General features: G+C 40.7%; 1 protein-coding gene across 1 annotated transcript in view; it reads right to left on the bottom strand.

Moving 5' to 3' along the window:
- Positions 1–7,696: 7,696 nt before the first annotated feature.
- Positions 7,697–15,099, bottom strand: part of LOC121436415 (HORMA domain-containing protein 2-like) — an 82,570-nt gene continuing 75,167 nt past the window's right edge. The window contains exon 10 of the mRNA XM_041636276.1: positions 7,697–7,801. Coding sequence (XP_041492210.1) covers positions 7,697–7,801 — 105 coding nt within the window. The remainder of the gene's footprint in view (positions 7,802–15,099) is intronic.

Here is a 15,099-nt window from a genome sequence, read left to right as displayed (position 1 = left end):
AGAAGCTAACTAGCCCTCCTCTAAGCCGCTCGAGAGCCCAGGAAGAGGTCAGACCAGTCTCAGAGAAGACTTTCAGCAGGGCTCATGCTTCTACCACCTGGTTGGTTATAACTATGGGTGGAAAGCAGGAAAACTTCACATTTTGGAGCTAAGATACAGGGATAGACCACTTCTCTCAAAACTGAAATGCTGGCAAGTGCACATGCACTCTAATATCATTCTCGTTCATTCTGTGCTGACTGGAAGTATCTTTTTAACTTAAAAATGGTATTAACATTGTATCTCAGAGTTAACCGGGAATACAAATAGACAGCAAACTTTGGTACAAAATATTTGAAATGCTTGGGAAAATCAGATCTATATTTAATAAAACCCACTTGAGAGTGAAAATTGGTCCCACTATTCACATTTAACTATGCTGTTTTTTGTAGGCTGAATCTCTACAAGAAAAAAAAATATGAGGCAGGGTGGCCCTCTGTAGATGAGGCTATTCTTAAACTTGTAGCAATCCTTCTGCCTCTGCTTCCCAAATGCTGTGGTTACAGTCATGACCTACCATGCCCCTCACTCACAGGACAGATGATAACAAATCAGTACTTCTTTGACGGGAACTTATCTCCATTATAGTTTAGTTCAGTGAATTCCTTCTGATACTGTTCCACCTGAGGAGACATTTCCATATGTTGGGACATTTCTTAACATTAATGCAGTTCATTCCTCTCATAGGTTATTCTGTAGGGAAGGCCCATTGTTGGACATCACTATGAACTAACATCTTAGTCCAAGAGGAAGGCTCTTTGGAGACAACAGTGAAACTGATAAATCTTTGTTGAGGGATGACCAGGGGACTTAACCACATTCCTTGTGGTTTCAGAATGACATGGAACCCATAGATAGGCAAAGATACTTGTCATTCTTAGTAATGACCTGACCACATCAGTTCTTTAACATAAAGAGGTGGTTCTAGATTTTATAATTTCTTAGAAGCAGCCAGGCTAGTGTGTAACAAATGAAGTGAAATTCTGTTCACTGACAAGCACCTATATAGGAAGGCAGTTGGTTGCTTTTAGCACTTGAAGGTTGTAAACAAGTTCTTCTGATACTAGCCTAAGATCCCCCACCCCAAACATACCTTTGTTAAACTGCAACAAGGTCGTGTTGGAGCCTGAGTGTCTTCTTGATTAAAAGTTGCCCTGGTCTCACGGTTATGACTTTGGTATTGACTAGCTGTGCTACGCTGGCCACGTGATCTCTCTCTGTCTTAGCTACTCAATTAGTTTATGAGAGTACTGAATGAATTAGCACATGGAGCAATGCTGTGATTAGCCCTGCTTACAAGTCCTCCCAAAGTCGGTAGGTCCTGTACTCTAATAAGGAGAGGGGTGGGTCTGTGAGCCCAGTGAAGTAGACTAGTTTGCTAAGGGACACGAGAGTATTCCTTTAAAACATGGTAGAAATGCTTTATGTCTTGATAGTTATCCTAGTGTAAGTGAAAAGAATCTTCACATGAGTCTTTCCCTGATCACCCTACATGCGTATCAACGCTACTGATCTCTGGTTGACTTTTCTGTCTCTGAGTGCCTTCTGTTCTAATTCCTCCTTGCATGTTCCCACTCACTCCACATTTGCAGCCACCTCAATAATCATGCCTAGATCAGTGCATGATGCTATTTGTTTAAACAGAGAAATGAGTGTGCGTAAGCAAGCATGTTTGCTTGTCTATGCCTAAAATAGCCCTGGAAAGCTATATGAGAAAGTGGTTATGCCAGTTACCTTTAGGGAAGGGAACTAGATGATTAGAGGGCAGGAAAGCAATGTCTTTTTATAGATATCTCTTTATTCCTTTTGAATTTTAAGTCATGTGACTGTATTACCTAATCACAAACAAGCAAATAAAATGTAGGAAATAATAAGAACTCTGCCAAGTTCATCAATTTATTAAACAAATATTTACTGTGTATCTACTACTTGCCAGACATTAGCAGGGCGACTGTGTTTCATCACCTGTGTGCCAGAGATCCTACTGCTTGTTGCATTAAAACTTGCTCAGAGGAGATTCAAAGAGTTGGTTAATATCACCCAAGACTGTCATTTGATTAGCAAAATAACTAAGTCCAGGTTATTTATGCTACAAAGTCCCCTTAATATATTGAAAAGTTGAAAAAAATGCTTAGAAGAAGCCAGAGTGTCAGATGATACACTGTAACTGACATTTATTGAGCAGTTACATGACAATCTGCATGCCATCCAGTCTTTTGCTTTGCTATAGTATGGGGACTCACTTAACTGAAAAAGATTCATTTTAGACAGGGAAACGGAAGTATAGGGAGAGCAGATAAATAATTTACCCCAATAACTTGGACTACTAGAGGATGCCCAACCAGGCTGTGAACTCTAGAACCTCGGTTTTAAACTTTGTCTTTTGGGGACAGGACCTTGAAGTATTCCTGTTTCCAAGAATCTCTGCTGAAATCCTACCATTAATACAAAGTGACACAGAACTTTGCAGCTGCGGATTTCAGTACTGAACTTCTTCTACTCGCATGCAAAGGAACAACTTCCTAGAAACTGTGTTTAGAAGCACGTTCCCGCCAGAAGCAGTGAGCACTGGCAGCTCTAATTGCTAATAAACCAGGAAGTGCTGCATGCCTTCCATGTGCCACACACTCTGCTGAAGTACAGAGGAGAAACCCTCACTCCCTTCCATTTCCTTCATCTGCTCTGTGTCTGGTCACTGGAACACAATATGTCTATGGTTCTCTTTAAGTGTTTGAAGGTGGAATAAAGCTCTCCTTAAACTTTCCTCTTTGTGTATTCAGTCTGTTTTCATATCACAGTCCTTAGGGAACGTTCATTTTCTTAGCTTCTATTTAAAATGTGTGAGGGCAGCTTGCTTCCCTTCCAAAAACTGTCCTGAAGGAAAGGGAGTTTCTATTCTGAGGAGAGAGGCAAGGAGATGCCATCGGGAGCAGGCAGGATCAAGGGTCAGCTCCAAGCTTAGAAAAGATGATTAGTAGGGAAAAAAAAGACGTAGCAATTTGAGGACTTTAGAAAGTGTTTTAATAGCAAATGCTTGCTGTATAAGCATGAGGACCTGAGTTTGTATTTCCAGCATTATCCTCATTTGTTACACAGTTGTTTATTGTCTTGGTCTTTAAGTTAGATAGATATTGAGAATTATATAGATTAATAGTCATCTAAAGTTTGTCATTTATAATTAGACTAATCAGGTTCTTTAGATATATAGAGATTATACTCAGTATAGATAGATACTTGCCTGTAATCCCAGTGTAGGGGAGGTGTACCAGGCAGATTCCTGGAGCATGTTGTCTAGCTAGCTTAACTGAATCTGCAAGCTCCAGGTATGCAAGAGATCCTGTCTCAAAAAATGAGGTGGACGAGAGACTAAGGAAGACACACACATGCACACACGCATGCACATGCACACACATTGAGTAGCTATGGAGCCCTAGCTATATGCTTACTTGGCAGTTTGCTTGATTTTCTTGCTTCATCGAGAGGTAAAATAACTTGTCTAGAAAATAGTAGTCAGGTTTGAATTTAGTATCCTAGGCATGTGATTTTTTTCTTTCTTCTTCCTTTCTTGCTTTTTTTCTTCTCCCTCCCTCCCTCTCTCCCTCCCTCCCTCCTTCCCTCTTTCTCTGAGATGGAGTCTTGCTGTGTAGCTTAGACTGGGCTTAAGCTCACAGTCCTCCAGCCTCAGACTCCTGTGTACCATCAGGCCTGGATAACTCAGGCTTCTTCTTTACTAGCTTTCTATAAGGAAGATGGGAAATTGTTTTATCTTGGATCCAGTTAATATTCATTCAAATGGAACCAAGCTTCTACAGCTTTTAGGAGTGTGGAAGAACCAGATGTCAACATTTCAAAGACATTTTTACACTAGGTTTCTGCTCTGAAGTATCTGAGACCCCTAAAGAAAGCTTCTGTGCTTCAGTGCCTTCCAGATGTTTCTGGCTGTTTCATTCAGCTTGTCCCTCTCCTTGGGGAGAAGGGCTTGTAGAGCTGAACACCAGGGTCAAGATGAGGTCAGTCTAGAACAATGAGTGAGACTTCACTGAAGGTTCAAAGGTATTATACTGGAATTACAGAAAAATCCTGACCCTGAATAGGTCAGCCTATTTTCCTAATTGCCGGGCAAGATTTTTCAGGGTTACCGTTAGAGCAGGTCTTCCCTGCAATTCCCAGCTGGGTATCAGGACAGTTTTCCTGACTTTGTACACAGTGAGCCAGGGACACCTGTAAGACATCATCTCCCACAAGAAGGAATCTCAGCGGGCATGTGGGCGCTTGCCTTTAATCCCAGCACCAGGGAGGCAGAGGCAGGCAGATCTCTGAGTTCTAGGCCAGCCTGGTCTACATAGCAAGTTTCAGGACAGTCAGATCTACGTAGAGAGAGAGAGAAAAAAACAAAGCAACAACAACAACAATAACAACAAAAAGGAAACAAACCCCCAAACTACAACACAACAAAAAAGAGCAACTATGCCCTCAAAGTGAAGTCCTATCTGCAGAGTCACTCACTGTCCACTCAGCTGGGCACTGTGGGAACACTTGTGCTCTATAGCTCCTTTCAAGTCTCACTCTCGGGATAGAAGCTCAACCTTACCATGGCATTTAAAATAAAATAAAAGTTTTCAACAAACAAAACAATTATGCCCTCAACTATACCTGTAGTCTATGGATACTGAAAACTGTATATCATATCTCAGCAAGGACCTCAATATACAAATCACAGTTAGCATGTTACCACAGAAACAAACTAGTACTTTCCAAAGAGGACACGATTAGGTATTCACTCACGTGTGCAGAGCTAGACTGTCACTTGGGCTTCCTTCCAAATGACATTCATTATAATTGAACATTGCTTTTACTATGAGAATCTGTGGAAGTCACTGAAGATCTCATACTGTTGGTTCTGAAGCCATAAATCAACAATTCTCAGTTACACTCAAAATGAGCTCTAATGTTTCTAGAATTTTAAATACCACAGAAGTTTGAACTTATCTCAGTGCAACTTTGACACTGATACCATTTCCAGCCTCTTCCTGGCAGATGTGAGCTGGAGAGTGAAAGAGCCTAGACACCAGAGGGACCTGCAGGAGGGGAAACGAAGGTGTGGTTTTGGTGCCTGGCTTCAAAGGCTAGAGGCAACGCTGAGCCCAGCCTATTTCTTTTTAGCTAGACTAATTTCTGTACAGAGAGCAAACCACTCGCCAAAGTCAAACTTCCCCACATGAGTTTTAGTTTAACAATGCCCCAGTTTCCAAGCTATCGTCTTCTAATCTTTGTAACTGTGCTGAGGAAGCAAGCACAGCCAGGGTGAGTGAAGGGCCAGCAGAGCACTATGCGGCGTCCTGCCCTGCAGCTGGCTTCTCATGGAGTCACCGCTCCTTTCCCCACCGTTCTCTCCCTCCTTCCCTCTTTTCCTTTTCTTCTAGTTTTTGATGTAGTTGTATTTATTCATTTTCTGACAGCTAGGGACAGAAATGAAAGACTAAAAGATTTCTTTCCTTTAAATAAATCTTTCAGTGAATGAAACTGAATGTCTTCAGTCCTTGATAACTAGCTAGCTATTTTACACGTTCTTGTTTCTCAGATCTTCTTGATAATAGAGCCCCTTCCCTGTGCGGCTACCAAGGACAGGTATCCAGTAACTTCTCTCCCACCTCATGTACTCACTGCATCAGAATCACACTGGACCCAACGGCAGTGAGAAGCTCTTTAGTTGAGAATGGGGGAATTAAAAGATAAAGTCAGATCACTACAGACAATTTTTAAACTTTAAGGATCATTGTCAATTTTAGGCTAAGTTTCTAATAAAAGTAAACATAAATTGCGAGCTAAATTCTTTTAAACAGAATGGTTCCTTCTGAAATCCAGATTGACTAATTACTCTGTACAATTCATTTGCTCTGTAAATCAAAGACCCTCGAGATGTGAAGTCCCTGTGTGTTCACAGCTCGTGGTGACTCAGCTCGTCAACTGTGAGACAGCCCCCTGCAAAATCCTGACGACCTGCGCAGCTCAAGAGCTCTTCCTTACTCTTAGCCAAACTGACCTCTTGACGCTTTTACAGATTTGGTCTTGGATCTGCCCTCAGGAGAGACACAAAATAAACCTAATCCCTCTACTAGACAGCAAATCTCCTTATGTTATTCTCTTAAAAGAAATTATGATGACTCAGGCTACACTTCTATCAAGGATATAATAAACCCAATTACCTTTCCCCTCCTGCTCCTTTTAGTGGCAGAGCAGGCTTACATGAAACTACTTAATACACTAGGCAGGGAAAATCCAACCCCCTCTTCCACCACAGTCTTTGGTGCTTTACTCAGGTTTAAGGCTTCAATTGATACTCAGCCCTATGTCCTCAGAAACAAACTAAAGTCCAGCAAAGGGCAGTGCTAGACAGGCAGGCTACTTTGACTTTCCTCTGTACCACAGATTTCTGCAGACTAAGGTACATCCGGCCCAGAGATACTCTTTTGTCAAAGGTCATATGATCTCAACTTCTATGATAGAATCCTAAGAATTTTCCACAGGACTCAGCCCTGACAGTTTGGTTAGGTTCAGTTAAACCATACTGTGTGATAAGCACTCAAATGCGGAGAGCCACACTGCCTTGGAGAAATACTGATCTAAGGGAGAAGAGCAGCAAGTGTGAGATACGACGAGAACGCCCTGCAGGCCTGGCGAATGGCTCAGTGCATAAGGACACTTGCTGCCAAACCTGACGACCTAAATTCAGTCCCCAGAATCCACATGATGGAAGGGGAGAACCAACTCCAACAAGTAGTCCTCTGATTATCACCCATACACCATGGCAAGTAAAACACACACATACACATTTAATACTTATCTATCCCATTTATTAAGTTCAATTATTAAATTCAATGTTACATAAATCATATAACAATTCTTTAACTCATTTATTGTTCATAGCACATTAATTGTTAAGCCTATCAAAATTCTTCTAGAATAGGGAGAGGACAAATAGAATCACCTACAAGTTACAGACTGATAAACTCAAATATTTTTTGGAAAATATTCAACATAGGTCTTACAAGGGAACCAAGCTCCTGAATTGTTGCATGTCAGCTGTTTGGGACTGGCCAACAAAACAGGGCCTAGGCCCAGAGCTGAGGAATTTCACAGGGAGGACATCTTGGTCCACATGCTGCTGGCCAACTTTGTGATTGAAGTCAACATGTAAATCACGTCTGGCTAATCACCTCCATGCATATCCTATGCTATTCTGTGCGAGTTTTAATAAATCTATAGAAGGATTCCAACACACAGGGTACAGCAAGTCAGAATATCTCTCAGTAGTCCAGATATCTGGAGAGTTTAATTATGTAAAGAAAAACCCTCTTCTTTAAGAACAGCAACTTATTTCTTTTCAAAATAGCTGCTGTGGTTCTTTTGCAAATACAAAGTCTGTCTCATCTCTAACTTGGCCGTGAGATAATGCCATCCCACAGAAGCCCTGGTGATCTTGTTTCCTTCTGGCAAACTGAACCCATGTCCTTCTCAGCAGTTTGGCAGCTTAGTAAACTGAATAAAAAAAGTTGAGCAAAAACTTAAAAAAAGTTTGGTGATAAAAACTTACTTTCCTGTTACACTATTTCATACATGTTTTTGCAGAACAGATGTAGTTAAAGGCACCGAAGTTTCATTTTCTTTTTGGGATGAGGATTTTCACTGGCTCAGTGACCTTCCTCTTCTTCCCGGAGCTTTCAAAACTTGACTCAATGTGCACAAAATTCACTCTTTGAATCTGTGAGAATTACCAAAGAGAGGTATAATTCAGCAGAGATGTGACATCTACACAAGACATGTAGAAGACAGGAAGACTAAGCGTGCATAATGGATCCAAACCTGCTGCTCTCCTGTGGTCTTGTTTGGCCTGGCACATAACCCTGCTGCCAGTATCAGAATTTGGCATTCCAAGTTTCAGGACTGAAGTCCCCTGGAGGCAGCCAGTTTCTGGGACAGTGTCTTGGCTCTTTCTAGTGAATTCAGCACATACAACTCTTGAGGGAAGGCTTGTTGATCAAGGTGTGGGGCCAACAAGGAGCAAGTAAGGGTCAAGGGAGATCTAGGGCACTGATTACTTAGAGGCAGACATAATGTAAATCCCTTTTTTAACTAGCAGAGAATACAACCTTGTCTTTTCTGAAACTGTTTAGACAAAGGCTTACAAAGGACAGTGACTCCTTCAGCTGCAGAAAAGGATATATTATTGATTACAGGGGAGCTGATCAGTGAATTATTACTAATCATCAACAATAAGACAATTTTAGTGAAGATCTTAGGGCTTATTTTTGCTCAACTGAATGAGTAAGTGGAGGTATATATGTTCTGCCAGACAACCCCTGATGCCTGGAGTTCCAAGAAAGGTATAAAGGGCATTGTATATTATTCAGCTGCTAGAAAGGAATAACGTCCCCCCACCCCCACATCTTCTGGTGCTGTGGAAGGAAAATGTAATCCAGTATATTTTAAAGCCAGACTTCTCAGAATGAATACAAGAGGCTCCAACATTATCCCTCTTTTCTATTGTAGTAGATGCAGGTTATTATTGATATAGTATAACTGTTGACAGAGATTGCTGCCCTGCCCTATCCCGTAGCCATTCAGCCCCAAATAAACACACAGAAATTTAAATTAATGATAAACTGATTGGTCTGTTAGCTCAGGCTTCTTATTAACTAATTCTTACATCTTAAATTGGCCCATTATTCTTGGGCCATGTGGCTTGGTAACTTTATGAGTGAGGCAGTCCCATCTTGCTTCCTCTTGGTCTGGGTGATAACTGCAGACTGCGTCTTTCTTCTTCCCAGAATTCGCCTGTTCTCATCGCCCCGCCTCTATTCCCTGCCTGGTCGCCCCTCCTATCCTTCCTGCCTGGCTACTGGCCGATCAGTGTTTTATTAAAATACAAGTGACAAATCTTTACAAAGTACAAGACCATTGTCCCACAGCATTTCCTGATGGCCCATATGTCTGAGTTCTACATCCAGAACAACCTCAAGACTGCTGGCCGAAATGATCAAGCCTCACAGGATGGCTTTAATTTCTCATCCTCTTGTCTCCATCTCCCAAGTTTTGACATTTCAGGTGTATATCACTACAGCTAGCTGATGTAGTGAACCTGAGCCACATCTCTAGCCCTGCTGTATTTTTAAACATACAGTAGTTCTTAAGGCGTTTCTTAGCTAAGCATGTTGGCTCATATCTCTAACCCCAGTTCTTGAAAGATTGTAGGATTATTGTAAATTCAAGGCCACCTTGGACTTCAGTGTCTCATAGAGAATAAAACTTAAATCACAAAATTCACATGGGCCTGAAAAAACTCACTTTCTGCTGTGCAGTACTTCACTAGTTTCCATTGTTAATTTAGTAACATTCTCTGCTTAAGAAGCCTAAGAACAGGATTTGCCTTATGCACAGATAAGACAGCCACCCGATCTGCAGTATTTAGATAGCATTGTGAAAGGTCTTTTCTTTGTAAATGACTGTTATACTTCCCTGTATATTCAAAATGCTTTTTATTTGAACATTGTTCCATCTTTTTCTCTTTAGCTGTCTTTTCTGTTTTCTATCCCCCACCCCAGTGACTTTATTATCTCCTAGGAATCAATTACATTTCATAAGCAGCAAGCCCCTATAGTTAAGCATTCAATGTAGACCTCTTCTAAACCCCACACTTGCATGTATATCTAACAGCCCACTATAAGTCTCTACATAGTCATTCCAAAGAAAACCCAACCATACTATGTCTTAGATTGGAATTCATCACCTGCTTCTATAAGCCTTCTTCCAATCTTTGTTTACACCTAAGGTATTCAAGTTAAAAGTCTGAGATTGGGGAAAAGCTCATGAGGCCTCAACCCTAGGCAATGAACTAAAGGTTACTAAGGGATATTGAGTGGGAGAAATAGTCTTCCCCAGGGAAGAGTACACCAACTGGTTATCCAATACCAAATGGTCAGCCCTGAAAACACACATACAAGTAACATTATATGAACTGATCAAGCTGTCTTTATATATTTAAGACTCCATCACCCCACACACATACCCCCACACCCTCACACCCCACCATGCATTCATGTGCCTAATGGCAAAGAAAAAGAGAGCATGAATTTGAAAGAGAGCAAATGGGACGTCTGGAGGAAGAAATGACACAATCATATTCCAATCTAAAAAAAAAAACCCTAAATTAAAAAAAATTGTGATTCAACCATGGCCACCTTGTCATTCTCACTCTGCTATATTAAATCCTGTTGATTTTATCTTAACAGTGTTCAAATCCATCTGTGTGGCCAACAAAAACAAACTTGATGGCATTTTTATAAACTTTTTGTCTCATACTGCTTTGAGCTATTTTTTGTCTGGTTGGTTTTTTGCTTGTATATTATGATTTCTGATTTTGTGTTTCTGTGGTTTTGTATGTGTGTGTTTGTTTTTTGGTTTGTTATCTAAAGAAAGGACGGACTTTGAGTTGAATGGTTAGGGAAGTGGGGAGGAAGGGGGAGGGGAATGCATGATCAGAATATATTATATGAAAAAATTTTCCACCCATCTGTGTTTTTCTACTATATCTAATTTAGTGCAGGCCAATGTCATTTCTTCCCATTTATAGTTGCTGTTTGGCTGACCAACTCTTCAGTCTTCAATATAAGCAGTGTTGTATCCACCTCATCTGACCAGTCATTCTTCTGTATCACTATTCACTCCTAACAAGTCCCCACTCACCAGGATGAAGCTCAGTGTTTTCCTGCCTCGGCCCTTCTCTACAGCTTCCACTTGCCCTCATGCAGATCTCTAAATGTGCCCTTCTCTCCCTTCAGACTCTGCCTTTATGCTCAGTCCTACTATTTTCTCTTCCTTTCATCTGGCACAGGGTAGCCCTACAGCTTCTACTATCTTCCTTGCCATCCTGACAGCTGTACTGTGTTCTTACCCCTTTGTAACATTTACTACAAAGAATTACCAGTCCTTCTTACCAGTCTTCCTCCCAGTCCTTGTGATAAGAAACAATATTTTAGTCATCTTTGCATTCTTAGTTTCTAGCCTCAAGCAGGAACCCTTTAATTTATTCCCTGAATGGAATGAACACATGCAATACTGAAATTGACCAACTGAGTGTGTGTGTGCATTTGTGTTTTTGGAGGTATACATGTATGTATGTGTATATGTACCATCCATCTTGTTTGTCTTTGAGGCAGGGTCTCTTACTGGCCTAAAGCTTATTGATTAGACTTGGCTGGCTGATCAGCAAGTCCTATAGGGATCTGCCCGTTTCTGCCTCCTGCGTCCTGGGATTATAAGCACATACACCATGTATGGCTTTTATTAGTATTATTATTATTATTATTATTATTATTATTATTATTATTAAACAAGTGGGTTCTGGGGATTAGACTAAGGTCTGTGTTTGACAAGACTTGTACTGAATGAGATATCTCCCAGTCTTTGAAACTGATGTTTTAGCCAGGCACTAGAATAATATATCTAGTAATATAAAGAAAATAATCAAAGTCAATTTTCAGGATTAAGCTTTGTGAAGAGTCATTAAGCACATGATTACAATATAATACAATGCTATATTATCCAAACAGACATCCATCCTTTCAGCAATTACTGTCTATGACACAAATCTAAGTGAACAAGAGTGATAAAAGTCCCTGTCCCATGGATTGTGTAATCTGATTACATTACTTTTTGGCTTAGTAATTTCCAATGGCATCACTTCAGGTTTGGCTGTCTGCTTGGAAGTAATGCTTCTTTACAACTCCTGTTTCCTCAGGAAAGTGTTCACAGTGCTACACACTTTGGCAGGCCAGGTGAGAGCTTACTGGACCCCTTGAGTGAGTATCTCCTCACTTCTCTGGTCACGTCTGAAATGCAACCTTGTGCTTTGATTTCATACCCCGCTCCCTTTTGATTCTAGTCCTTTGCATGTGATACTTCATCCTAAAATACTTTTTCTTATATCTTCACTTGTAGGTTCTGACTCTGATGAAGAATTATTTCACCAAAGAAATTTTGTCCATCCCTGTGATATCACTACAGACATATATCTAGTTCTCTAGTTTCTAGCTACTAATTAATGCCTCAAGGCATGTCACAGAAACTCAAATCTTCCGTCTTTCTCTGACCTTTTTCTGATAGTAGATGATAGGTAAAGAACAGCAGATATTATCTTCATTTCAGACAGTGATCTGTCTCATAACTGGAAGCTGCAGAGAGAGGTCAACAAGGCTGAACGAAGACATAACAGTCTCCTTCATCTAGTCTGTTAGCATTATATTCCCAAATGAGCCCTTGAGGTTCCTGACCCATAGAGAACATGCAAGCTTTGTGCCCCTTCTCCTATACTCCACCATGGGCACCTTCTAATACCCTTTATAAACATAGTGTGTCCCCACAAATTCTATGAGCCATTCAAACAAATTATTTGAACTTCAGGGAGCTGTGGGAATCATAAATTGTGCCAATGGGTCAGGGGCACAGGAAAAAGAAATATCTGTACCTTGCAACTGGTATCTGAAGTGTGTGTGCTTGGGGGCTCAGGATTCACTTTACATAGACAGTGTCAGAATGGAATTGAGTTAGAGGACACCAGATTGGTTAGAGCAAGCAGAAATGATAGCTTGCTTTTTGGTGAAGAGAAATCCTCATACCTTTCAAGTCACAACAGTCTTCTGCGTTGGAGCTGGGAGATGGCTTAGTGGGTAAAGTACCTGCTGCTCAAGCATAAAGTCCTGAGTTCATGTCTCCAAGCACTCATGTAAAAGCGGGGTACAGTAGTAACATCTATAACCCCAGTTCTGGGTGAGGGTCAAAGATAGGTGGATTGCTGGAGCTCAATGGTCTGCCAGTCTGGCTGAACTGGTGAGTTCCAGGTCCTAATGACACTGTCTCAAAAAATAAATTGGAGAGTAACTGAGGAAGGCACCAGATATTGACTTTTAGCATGCATGTGCACACACAGAGAGGCACACATACATATACATGTATCCTGGAACACATATGAACACATACACACATATAATGTACACACATACACAGAAAAGGGGGAAGAAGTCTTGTGTTGAGGTGTGAAAGCAAAGAAAAATAGTTTGCTTTATTTAAACAAACACAATCCCAATCAAGTTAGGTTTCACCAAACATACAATCTATAGAATTCTAGATTAGAAACATGCCGTTTTTGTCACATTTGAATCAGCAACATCTAGGAAGTGCCCTGAATGTATAAGAGACTAAAGAATGAATGAATCTGGGCTGGAGAGTGCCTGCTCTTCCAGAGGTCCTGAGTTCAATTCCCGGCAACCACATGGTGGCTCACAACCATCTGTAATAAGGTCTGGTGCACTTTTCTGGCCTGCAGACATACACACAGACAGAACACTGTATACATAATAAATAAATAAATACATATAAAAAAGAACGAATGAATCTTCAAACAGCACCATGTTTGCAATGTAGAAATGTAGCAGAGGCATCAAGTGAGTGCAAGATGATGGACCTGCATACTGTTGTGATCAGGTGATAACTTGAGTGGCAGTGGAGATGTACAGAAGTCAAACTTGAGATCAATAATTAGAAGCCAGAAGATTGGTCGCTGCATGTGATGGTAAAAGAGATTTGGAACATCAGCAATAACCATAGGCTTCTAGTTTGCTTAATGTATAAACGAAGGTGATATTCTCTAAACTAAAAAACAATGGGGATTTTAAACCTGGTGAGAATAGAGAGAGTACCTACAAAATTTCCACAGGGACATATTGAACAGAAATAAGCAGAGGTTTGAGTATCAGGAGAAAACTCTGGTTTAGAGATGTAAATCTGAGAGTCAGCTGCCTGAATAATTAAGGCCCTGGGTGTGGAAGTGTTTGCTTATTAGGAGAGCAGAGCGTGAGAAGGAAAAGGGATCAGGACACAGCCTTAAGGAATCCCAACATTTGGAAATTAGCCAGTAAGAGGAGCCAACAAACAAGACCGAGGGAAGAAACTGCCAGCAGACTGTCAAGAAACCCAGGTGAGAGCGATGCTGAAAAGGAGATGTAGAAAATAGAAAGGGGGTGGTCGGCATTATCAAGTGCCGCTGAGAGTAAAGGGTGATCAGGACCCCAGAGACTACTGGGTGCACTGGATTGGTCCGAGTAGAAGTCATCTGAAAAGTGAATAAATAAAAAAAACAATAAAACTTTATGAAAGCCAAGAGCCTGGGGAATAAGGAGAACAGAGGAAAGATACTGATTTGTGTCGTGAAGAATGGGCAGCCGTTTGCCAGGCTGCAGGTGGCAGAGACAAAGGAGAGGTCACTTGCAACAGAGTTCAGCAGATTTAAAGTTGCTGAGTTATAAAAAAACAAGGAAAGAAAAAAAAAAAGACAAGAAAAGTATATGGGAGAGTGAGAAATGTCCCTCTATAAGAGCAGCTCTCAGGGCTAGGTTTTATATATCCTCCAATTATTACTCAATATTATGTTAGTATAAATTAACTTATCAAATAATCTCCAGGTGTCAGCCAGCTGGAGCTAGGTCTTTCAGGCTTTGGAAAGAAAACGATATATTTCCATACGCAAGAGAGAGCAGTTCAGGCCACGGTAATTCCCCTGCATCAGGAGGTAGACCTGCATGGGGAACCAAGGGATGGGCTGTTCCAGGCATCCAGGAAATACAGAGAACTTTACATGCTTTGGATGAGAATGCAATGAATTTTGTTTACTCTAAGCTCATTATTCAAGTCAGATTTGGCAAAAAATGTTTTTTCTATAAAATGTTATTTCTCTGGTGTGAATTCATAACCAAGCCTTAACTACGAATTCTCTGTCATTTCCCAAGTTAAGAAGTTCTATAGTCCAGAGTTTGTGCCCCTATAAGGAAGTTGCAGCATTGATATCAGTTTGATTCTTCTCCCATTTATCTTTCTGGCATCATGAAAAGATTAACAGTAATTTAAAAATAAATGATATTAGCATAAATGTAGGTCATGTTAACATTATAATGAATGTACAGTGTCAAGGCAAATGCTTATAGAGAACACTTATCTCTAACTTCAGGG

The sequence above is a fragment of the Microtus oregoni genome, unplaced genomic scaffold (assembly GCF_018167655.1).
Source record: "Microtus oregoni isolate MIOR12 unplaced genomic scaffold, Mior012 000049F_ref0000343, whole genome shotgun sequence".
NCBI lineage: Eukaryota > Metazoa > Chordata > Mammalia > Rodentia > Cricetidae > Microtus > Microtus oregoni.
This window is presented reverse-complemented; position numbering and strand designations above follow the sequence as displayed.